This window comes from Marmota marmota, unplaced genomic scaffold (genome assembly GCF_001458135.2).
Source record: "Marmota marmota marmota unplaced genomic scaffold, marMar, whole genome shotgun sequence".
NCBI classification, from domain to species: domain Eukaryota; kingdom Metazoa; phylum Chordata; class Mammalia; order Rodentia; family Sciuridae; genus Marmota; species Marmota marmota.
Window position 1 is genome coordinate 1,595,022 of NW_026000316.1, and position 11,813 is coordinate 1,606,834.

The 11,813-nt window shown below is 34.8% G+C and overlaps 1 protein-coding gene across 1 annotated transcript in view; it reads left to right on the forward strand.

The window, feature by feature from the left end:
* Positions 1-1,025: 1,025 nt before the first annotated feature.
* Sytl4 (synaptotagmin like 4) overlaps positions 1,026-11,813 on the forward strand; it is a 35,355-nt gene continuing 24,567 nt past the window's right edge. The window contains exons 1-4 of the mRNA XM_048797327.1: positions 1,026-1,372; positions 1,623-1,838; positions 2,174-2,283; positions 2,519-2,621. Coding sequence (XP_048653284.1) covers positions 1,263-1,372; positions 1,623-1,838; positions 2,174-2,283; positions 2,519-2,621 — 539 coding nt within the window. The 5' untranslated portion in view covers positions 1,026-1,262. The remainder of the gene's footprint in view (positions 1,373-1,622; positions 1,839-2,173; positions 2,284-2,518; positions 2,622-11,813) is intronic.

Below are 11,813 nucleotides of genomic sequence, written 5' to 3' on the forward strand. Positions count from 1 at the left end.
AATTTTTTAAAAATGTAGCAATAACACTCTTATATAAATATGCCCTTCCATAATATTTATGTGACTATTTTTATTATGTAGATTCTTATTATTGCCTATTTTAGAATGTGCTGGGTGCTACCAAATGCCCTTCAATTAATTCTTTGAATAAATCTCTCATACTGTAAATAGCGATCTTTGTAAAATGAATTAAATCATATAATTTCTGACATCAAAAAGCAAAACCAAAGATGTTTGTTGGATTCAAATTATTGATACAATACATTTTTAAATTCTTCATTTTAAAGAGTATTTAAACTTTTATGATTAGGTCCCAATTTAACTTTCTTACCATTTTTCCTCCATGAACAAATATGTTCTCTGTTTGATAATGCAAAATCCAAATCTTATGTAAGACCCTCCCATCTATATAGATCTCTCTCCCCTTCTCTATGTAAGACAGAATTACTTACTTCCTTCTCTGAATTCCCATGTACTTAATTTATAATACCCCTGACAGCACTTGATATATTTTACTGTCCTCCAGTGTGTCTGTCTCCCCCATTACTCTGAAAACTTCCTAAGGGCAAGAACTGAGTCTTTATTCATATCTGTATCTCCAGCACTCTGCATAATTCCTGAAAGAGTGTTGCTCAACAAATCTTCATGAAATGGTGGAATATATTCTTCAGTTGTAGTGATAGTACAAGAAGAACTTTGGGAGGTAGAGTAGGTAGTGTAATTTTTTGAAGCATAGCCCCATACTGACTGAATACAGGAATGTAGAAGCTGGTCAGGAATGGAGAAATTGGACTAAACTGGCAGGAGTCCTCATGTGATTTTTCCCTACACTACAGAGACCAGCTGCCTATTTATTTGGGTTACTTGAGAACATTTAAAGTAATGAAAATTGAATGATTGAGGATCCACTTGGTAGATTGAGAGTTTGACTGTTCTGTGCTCTTTCTAGACTCTAATGCTTATGCTAAAAGATCCAATCATTTCCCACAGTTATGAATAACTCCTTGAAAAATCAAAAAATCTTCATTTTTAGGGCATGACTCAAGTTGGAAGAGGAATGGTAAATAGGTTAGATACTTTTGTTTTGTCTCTTTAGCCTAGTTCAAGAGGAAAGTAGCCTACTGAAAGGCTCTAGAGCTGTGGGCCTATTCTGGAATAAATCATCTGTGTGAAATGGGTTGTTCTTTCATTTCAGGCAACGCTGGAAGTTCTCCTTGTTCGGTTGCTTTGAAGAAAGAGTACAAGAGAAAGTAGAATACATCATGTCAGAGATATTAGACCTCTCTTTTCTGTCTGAGGTGGAAAGGGATTTGATCCTTAATGTTCTACAGCGAGATGAGGAGCTTCGGAAAGCAGATGAGAAAAGGATTAGGTAAGAGTCCCAGAAATAGTATAAGGTCCCATTCCCTTGACCAGTGATATATAGGCTTTTCTTTTTGCTTCTCATTTGACTTTCAGAGGAAATTGTGTACATGACATTTACAATTCTTTGTTGGGTCAAGTTGAGCTCTGAGTTTGTTGCTTTCACAGAATCAAATAGTGTGTCTTTGCCCCTCAACTCTTCTCCATCTGACCTACACAGATCCTGAATCCACTTGTGCTTGTCTTTTGGGGCTTGGCAGGCGACTGAAGAATGAACTACTGGAAATCAAAAGGAAAGGGGCCAAGAGGGGTAGCCAACACTACAGTGATCGGACCTGTGCCCGGTGCCAAGAGAGTCTGGGCCGTTTGACTCCCAAGACCAACACTTGTTGGGGTTGTAATCACCTGGTGTGTCGGGACTGCCGCATCCAGGAAAGCAATGGTACCTGGAGGTGCAAGGTGTGCGCCAAAGAAATGTGAGTGTTAACCTATGGCTGAGTAAGAGAAGAGTCCTGACTATGGTATTCAATTCTTTTCCTCAGTCTTTGTTAGTTGAATGACAGGAGCCATTCTGCATTTATCCCCCCTGGTGCTGGGGATTGAACTCAGGGCCTTGCACATGCTAGGCAATTGCTCTACCACTGAGCTACATCTTCAGCCTTTTTTAGATTTTATTTTGAGATAAGGTATCACTAACTTGCCCAGACTGGCCTTGAACTTGTAATCCTTCCTCAGCCTGCCATGTAACCTGGATTACAGGCATGCATAACCATACCTGGCACATTGGTCATTTTCTTTCATTCCTTCCCAGAGAGCTGAAGAAAGCAACTGGAGACTGGTTTTATGACCAGAAAGTGAACCGCTTTGCTTACCGCACAGGCAGTGAGATAATCAGGATGTCACTGCGGCGTAAACCTGCAGGTACTGGGCTTTTCTAGGGATGGTTCCCTGTAGGACTTACCCTTAGCCATAGATCCTAGTGTGTTCTGAATGGTGGAGTCTTAACTCCATGGGCTTAGCTGGTTTGTGGGAATATAAAAGATTGTACCTCCATCCCTTCTGCAGTTGTTATGATTTTGTAGGAGATGCTGTGAGCATTGTTTCCCTTTCCTACACTCATCAACACCGCCCCGATATGCTTTTGTTTGTCTTTAAGCAAATAAAAGAGAGACAGTGGGACATTCCCTCCTTCATCAGACACAGATGGGTGATATCTGGCCAGGAAGAAAGATTATTCAGGAGCAACAGCAGGAACCCAGGTGAGAACCAAGTATTTTAACGAAATGCTACAACATTCCTTTAATTCTTTTATTACTTTTTAAAAATTCTTCTATCTCATAGATGTTCATTACAAGAATATTTGGGATACACAGAAAAGGGTAAAAGGGAAAAATCAATCCTAATTCTAAAACTCATGTAAACAGTAACATGTAAATAGTAACATTTGGGCATATTTACTTCATAAGAACAAGCTGAAGGCAAATAAAAATAACACATAATCATTATTTTAAAAAATTAAACAGTAGTCCCACCAGCAGTGTATGAGTGTACCTTTCCCCCTACATCCTCACTAACACTTATTGTTGTTTGTCTTCATAATAGCTGCCATTCTGACTGGTGTGAGATGATATCTTAGAGTAGTTTTGATTTGCATTTCTCTAATTGCTAGAGATGATGAACATTTTTTCATATATTTATTCATTAAGGGGGTGGGAGGGGAAGGGAGGGGGCAGGGGTTTAGCAAGGATGGTGGAATGTCAACAGTTACTAATAGGGCATTATGTAAAAATGTGGATGTGTAACCGATGTGATTCTGCAATCTGTATTTGGGGTAAAATTGGGAGTTCATAACCAACTTGAATCTAATGTATGAAATATGATATGTCAAGAGCTTTATAATGTTTTGAACAACCAATAAAAAAAAAAGGATGGTGGAATGTGATTGACATCATTATCCAAAGTACATGTATGAAGACATGAATTGGCATCAATTTACTTTATATACAAACAGAGATATGAAAAAATGTGCTGTATATGTGCAATAAGAATTGTAATGCATTCCGCTGTCATTTATTTTTTTAAAAAATCAATTAAAAAATTAAAAAATTAAACAGTACAGGAAATGAGAAAGAAGAAAGCCACAAATCACTGAGATCCTTGCTACCCCAGTTTTCACATTATATATTATGTGAAAATCATTTAATATATCTTTTATCTATAGAGAGATGACTAGATGGATAGACTGAAGAAACTTCATACTATTGGATCATCATATAATAAATTAAAGTCATTCCTTTTTTTTCAGTGCAAGGGAAAAAACCCAGGGTTTCACATATGCCAGGCAAGTGCTCTACCACTGAGCTACATCCACAGCTCCAAAATAATTTCATTTAATTTTGTTTGAATTTAACAGAATAACACACTAAAATAAAATGGAAGAATTGCTAATCTTTCTTTAGCAGTCAGTTAATCATTTTTGAAAGTTCCTGTTTCAATATTAAACATTATCATTTGATTCTCTGCTCTGAAAGAGGAAGAGATTAGATTTCTTATGTTTTCTTTCAATTCTTTTGCCCTATTCCTATTTGCCACTCAAGTCATTTATATTTTATCAAGGTTTATAACATTTAAATTGTTACACGATCATAAATCATTATCTTTTTAAAGTAGTTTGTTTAGTTTTAATTTTAAAAGGATTATATGCTGACAATTGTACCATGGTGTATCTATTTCTGCATTCTTTATTTCTTGATTGTTTGGATTTCATCTTTGAGAAGTTCCTTCAACAAGGACTTGTAGTATTTATTGCATTCTTTCGTGTTAAGTGCATTTGCCAAATGTTTTTATATTTGAACGATATCTTAGCTGAGTATTATATTCTTGGGTCACATTTTCTTTCCCTCATAATATTTTAGACATTGCTAAGTTACCTTCTGCTATTGAATATAACTGTGAAGAAGTCTAATACTAACACGATTTGTTTTCCTTCCTTGTAGGCAACTTTGTATGTATGTGTTCACATGTGCACAAGTATGCATGTGGGTATATGTGTGTGCATGTGATTGGATTTACTGTATCATTTTTCCTGATTTGTGGTATATCCTTGATGAGTTCTTTCTTCATTGTGGGAATTTTTATAAGTTAAGTTCACCACCTCAGGGGTATTGGATTTCCTTATCCTCTATTTCTATACCACTGCTTTTTAGTTTTTTTACTGTATGATGTTAACCATGATTAACTAAACCTGATCCTTCATGCTATCACTTTTTTCACCATTTTCTTTCTTTCTCCTCTCCTTATCCTTGTCTCATTTCCTTATCCTTTTTTCTTGTCTTTTGCTGTTTTCAATTTTAATGATTTGAATGAATTGTTTTTTTAGGTTTCAATATTTTTACTTTGCTTTCAGTCTTCTTTTTTCTCTTATTTTCTTTTTTTATCATTTTATATTTGAGCTCTTGGTTTTTATCCAATCTGTATTCTTTTTTTCTTGGAAATTATTTTTTTAATTGGGCTCTCCAAATTTTTTTCTTTTATTTTTTTACAATTTATTATTATTTTTTACATGCCAGTAGAATATATGTTGTAATATTATACATACATGGAATAAGTATAACTTGTTCCGATTAGGATCTCATTATGTGGTTGTACATGATGTGGAGTTACATTTGTCATGTATTTAAATATGAGGATAAGAAAGATATGTCCAATTGATTCTATTATCTGTTCTTTTACCATCCCCCCTCCCTTCCCTTTATTCCCCTTTGTCTAGTCCAATGAACATCTAATCTTTACCTCCCTTGTTGTGGGTTAGTATATCCACGTATCAGAGAGAACATTCTGCCTTTGGATTTTTGGGATAGACTTGTTTCACTTAGCATGATATTCTCCAGTTCCATCCACTTACTGGCAAATGCCATAATTTCATTCTTCTTTATGGCTGAGTAATATTCCATTGGGTATATATATACCACATTTTCTTCATCCATTCATCTGGTTTTAAGCATATAATCCAAGGAGTGGGATAATGGGGTCAAATGGTGGTTCCATTCTCAATTTTCTGTTTTTTTACATTCCAAGTTTTCTAAGGAATTTCCATGCTGCTTTCCAGAGTGGTTGCACCAATTTGCAGTCCCACCAGCAATGTATAATTGAACCTCTTTCCCCACATGCTCACCAACATTTATTTTTGCTTGTATTCTTGATAATTGCCATTCTGACTGAGATGGAATTTCAGTGTAGTTTTGATCAAATTTGTATTAAGTTGCCTGTACTGTAAAGTACTAACAACAACAACAAAAAAAAACCCTATTTGTTTTGCTAGGTTTATATTCTGCTCCACACTAGGTTCTTTGTATATCTTGTAAGTTTTTTGTTTCTCCCTACTCTATGGCTATTCATGTCTGCAGACCACTTTATTTCATTTTACTAGTGTCTAATAGGGAAAGTTTTGTCTATATCTTTTATTTGCTCTGACACAGGTTATGTGAATTGTTCTGGTCAAACTTCTGACCTCAGTATGAAACAATTTATTTGGTCAACCACACTTAGCTATACTGTAGGTAGATAAGAACTGACCACTGCCTTCTGTATATAGTCAATTTCTTGGACAGAGATACATTCTGACAAATGCATCATTAGATGATTTTGTGGTCATATGAGCATCAGAGAGTGCACATGTGCAAAATAAGATGACTATGATGTCACTGTGTGATATGACTTACTTTATTGGACCATCAGTCCATCATTGACTAAAATAGCATTATATAGCTTATGATCATACTTTTAAAATTTTATTTTTAAATTTAAAAATTTCATCTGATACATAAAAGTATACATTTATGGGGTACCATGTTATGTTTTGATAAATGCACACATTGTGTAATGTTCAAACCAGGTAAACCTGTATCTCCTTTGTCATCACCTCTTTATTATGAAATCATTAAAAAATATTCTATTTTTTTTAAAAGAATACACAGTACATTATCATCGTATATAGTCACCTGAGTGTATAATAGCATACCAGTGTTCCTTTTTTCCCATCTAACTATACATTAGTATTCATTAATCAATCTTTCTCCAACTGTCCTTTCCTTCTATTCTTCCTGGCTTCTGGTAACTATCATTATACTGTCAACTTGTATGAGGTCAATTTTTTAGATTGTACATGTGAATAGGATCATGTAGCCATAGTTCTGTGCTTGGATTATTTCACTTAACACAATGATCTCCAGTTCTATTCATAAATGGCAGAGTTTCATTGTTTTTTAAATATTTAGTACTTAGTTTTAGGTGGATACAGTATCTTTATTTTTTATATTTTTTATATGGTGCTGAGGATCAAACCCAGTGCCTCACGCATGCTAGGTGAGCACTCTACCACTGAGCCACAATCCCAGCCCCTCATTGTTTTTATGGCTGAATAGTATTCCATTGTGTATATATACCACATTTTTTTTTATTCATTCATAGGTTGATGGTACTCAGGTTGTTTTCCATTTCTTGGTTGTTGTGAAGAGTGTTGTATGCAGATGTCTCTTTGACATACTGATTTCATTTTCTTTGCATATATACCCAGTGGTGGGATTACTAGATCAAAAGGTAGTTTTTTTAATTTTTTGAGGAACCACCATACTGTTTTCCCTAATTGCTACACTAATTTACATTCACACTAACAGCATAAAAGGCTTCCCTTTCTCTACATTCTTGCCAGCACTTGCTGTCTTCTATCTTTTTGGTAATAGCTATTCTTACTGGGGTAAGATGATAATCTTATTATGGTCTTAATTTGCATTTCCCTGATGATTGGTAATGTTGAACATTTTTCCACACACCTATTAGCCATTTGGATGTCTTCTTTTCCTAAATGTCTATTTGGATGCATTCCTCATTTTAATTGGATTATTATTTTATTGAGTTTTTATTGAGTTCTTTGAGTTCCTTTTATATTCTGTATATTAATCACTTGATATATGTGTAGTTTGCAAATATTTTCACTTACTCTGTAGGTTGTCTCTTCACTATGTTTATTATTTCCTTTGCTATACAGAGCTTTTTAGTTTGATCTAATCCTATTTGTTTATTTTTGCTTTCATTTCCTTTGCCCTGCCCTAAAAATATTTGCCCATTCCAGTGTCCCATAACATTTCTCTTACGTTTTTTCCTATGAGTTTCATGATTTCAGGTCTTAAATTAAAGTCCTTAATCCATTTTGACATGAATTTTATAATTGGTGAGAGATATGGGTCAAGTTTCATTCTTCTTCATATGGATATCCAATTTCCTGGCACCATTTATTGAAATGATTATTGTATTTCTTTTATTGTAACATTTTTTTTGTACTGGGGATTGAGAACCCAGGAGTACTTTAATACTGAGCTACATCCCTGGTCATTTTTTTTTTGAAATAGGGTCTGGCTAAGTTGCTGAGACTGGACAGGAACTTGTGATCCTCCTGTCTGTTTCCTCGTTGCTGTGATTACAGACATGCACCATGATGCCTGTCATTGCTTGTAATTTGATGGAAGGGGTGGAAAGCAGCCTGTGGTCCTGGTTTTAATTTCCTTAAATTATTTTAAATTTTCTCATGGAGGCTTAGTTGGCCCACCTTTGGGTGAATCCTCAAGCTCATGCCAGTGTCTGTGGAACAGTCTTGTCTGCCTCTGTTGAGGTTCTACAGAGGCACATGAGATTATAAATCTTGAGGACTTTTGTTTTTCTTGACCTATCTTAGGTCGGCCTACTCACACACTCTGCTCAGTAACACTTTGGGAAGTATTGTGAAGGAGCTTTTCTGCGCTGAATCTTCTATTTTCACCATGAATTTTTGAACTGTATGACTTGAAGCCATACCTTGCCTCTTTGGTTGCTGCTGTTCAATTTTAGGCTTATGTATGTATGTGTATGTGTGCCTTTCTCCCCTAACTTTCCCTCAACCAAAGGGAAAGAATTTCATCACATTTTATACGATATTAAAAATATATAAATTAAGTCCTCTACTAATCTAACTGCCTCTGCCCCAATTATTGTTATAAGTCATTAATAGTTTTGGCAAATGGATTACCAAATTGTCTAAGCACACATACCTAGGTTGAGTACCTAAACTTTTAATCTCTATTTTTAAAAAGGATGATTTTATATATATATATATATATATATATATATATACAAAAAAATAAAAAGAGAGAACTTTAAAAACTCAGTAATTCAGACAGTCCCATAGGAAATGGGAAAGATTTGAACAGACCTTTCACCAAACACAATTTATAGATGTCAAATAAGCACATGAAAAGATGTTCAGCATTCTTAGTCATTACATAAATGCAAATTAAAATCACCATAAGATACTACTATGTGCCCTCTAAAATTAAAAAAGACTGACCATACCACTTACAAGCAGGGATGTAGAACAATTAGGATTCTCATAACCTGCTTATGAGAACACACAATGGTGTAGCATTTTGAAAAAATTTAGCAGTGTCCTAAGAAAAGTTCAATGTGTACCTACTTTGTGATTCAGCCATTTCATTCATAGGTATTTATTCAAGAGTAGCAAAAGCATATGTTCATTCAAAGAATTGTACAGGAATGTTCATAGCGGCTTTATTTGTAATAGCTAAGACCTGGAAACAATCCAAATGTCCAGTAAAAGGTGGATGGATAAGCTGGGTTTGTTTATACAATGGAATACTAGTCAGCTACGGAAAGGAATGAACTATTGATACATGCAGTAATGACCTGGATGAATTTTAAAGTAATAATAATACCAAGTGTTAAGCATCATACAAAACAGTACCTACTGTGTGATTCTGGGTTTTTTTGCCTTTAAAAAAGTATGTATTTATTCTAATTAGGGATATATGACAGAATGCATTTTGATTCATTGTACACAATTGCAGCACAACTTTTCATTTCTCTGGTTGTACACAATGTAGCATCACACCTCATGTGCAGTCACACACATACCTAGGGTAATGATGTCCGTCTCATTCTATAGTCTGCCTTTTTGATGTGATTTTATGTTATGAAGGTTTTCTTATTTTGTGTCTGTCTTTTTTTTTAATTATTAGTCGTTCAAAACATTACAAAGCAGAATACAACAGACACTAGTATGGCAGTATGTGAAAATGTGGGTGTGTAACCCATGTGATTCTGCAATCTGTATACGGGGTAAAAATGGGAGTTCATAATCCACTTGAATCAAATGTATGAAATATGATATGTCAAGAGCATTGTAATGTGTGATTCTGTTTATATAAAATTCTAAAAAATACAAACAAGTTTTTCATAACAGAAATCAGATTATCAGAAATAAGAAATAAGACTCTTATTTGCCAGGGGACAGGGCCAAGGGGGATGGGAGGGATTATCAAGGGGCATAAAGAAACTTTTTGGAGCAATAAATGTTCCTCAGTTTAATTGTGGTTATGTTTTTAAAGGTATATACATATGTCAAAACTCATCAATTGGGACTGGGGTTGTGGCTCAGGGGTACAGCACTTGCCTAGCATGTGTGAGGCACTGGGTTCAATCCTCAGCACCACATAAAAAAATAAATAAGATAAAAATATTGTGTCCATCTACAACTAAAAAAAATTAAAAACTCATCAAGTTGCACGTTTAAACATGTAGCTTATTTATGTCAATTATAAATCAAAGAATAAAAGGAAAAATATAACATGGACTTCTTTCCATGACAGCACCAAGATATAAGTGTGGTGTTTCATTATATGTATGTACTGTGATGTTATCATCACAGCCCTGGTTTGGTGACTCATCTGTTCTGGGTGAAGAGGCCCCTTTTTACTTTGTGGATAAGGATAAGAATGGCTTTTATTTGCTGAAATTGATTAACACATCTGACATCATCAGTCAGAATGTAATTTCTGAAACTTACTGCTTCTGGCTGTCCATGACCTCTAATCTCATTGGACCCAGAAGACTCTTATTTATCCTAAACATGGAAACAGATTAAGTGACATAAGTGATCTTTCCCATAAAATTATGGAGCCCCAGAGATAATCTAATTCAACCCCCTTATTTTTACAGAAAAGAAAGCAGGATAAGTGATTTACCTGTGATCATACAGATAGCTAGAGCACAGGACTCCCATCTCTTAGTTTATTTTTTACAGAACAGATGTCAAATAATTGCTTTTTTGCCCTGGGGTTGTTTGTATTAGCTCTGGATCAGTACACATTAATCTTTAGGAAAAAACACAAGCAAAAACCACTCTCCATGGGTCACTGTTAAACGTCTTCTCTGGAGGAACGATTTTGTAGGAGTTCTTTTTTCTTTGGAGCAAAGGGAAGGAAAGAATGATTTTAAAGTAAAAAAATAAAATCAAGCTCCCTGCTGTGCCTTGTACTATAAAGTTAATCCATTTTTTTAAAGGAATGACTGGTGTTTCACCTCTTGCAAGCCCTAGGATTTCAACCCCTGCTGTCTGTTTTCACAGAACTATCTCAAACATCATGTGACAACTTGGAAAGTTTATTCTTTACTGGGTAGGATGTTGTAGATTTGGATACTATTCTTTGTTCATTTATTATTTTGTTGGTTTATTTGATAAATACATATGAATGCCTACCATGTGCCAGGAACTATTCCCTTGCTAGCAGACTTTAAATTTGAGGGTAGTAAGCACACACGCACAAACACACACACACACACGATCAGTAAACAAATAGTATATCAGGTGTTGACAAGTGCAATGGAGAAAATTAAGGAGACTTGAAATGAAAGGAAATGCTAGGGACACACAACATATATAAATATGTTGTTTTCTTTAGGCTAGATAGGGAAAGTCTTAATGGGGTAACATTTGAGCAAAGGCAATAAGCAAATGAAGGTGCAAACCTTGAGATTATCTTATGGAAGAACATTGCAGGCAGAGAAAACAGTAGGTATAAAGATACTAAAATGATCTTTGTGTTTGATACTTTTGGATAATCTGGAACTGAGTGAGTAGGGTAGAAATGGGAGGAGATAAATTCAGAGATGGGGCAGATCATATAAAACTTGATTGACACTTGAAAGTACTGTCATACTGTGTATGAGAAAATTGGTTCTGAGTGAGTGACATGATCTCATTTTTCTTTTTAAAAACTGAGATAAAATTTGCATAACATAAAACCATCATTTTAACAAATTTAAGGTGTTCAATGCTGTGGTTGTTAGTAGTGATGGTTGCACTACATTCTTAAAGTACTATCTAAATTCAGAACATTTTCATCACCCCCCAAAGAAATCCTGTACCCAATAAGCATCCACTCCCCATTTTCTACTTTCTATCTCTCTGTATTTGCCTAATTTGTATTCTGTTTCATACAAATAGAGTCATAAAAAATGTGGCCATTTGTGTCTGGCTTCTTTCAGTTACCATAACATTTTCAAGATTCCTTCATGTTGCACCATGTATCAGAACTTAATTTCCTTTTATAGGAGAATAATAT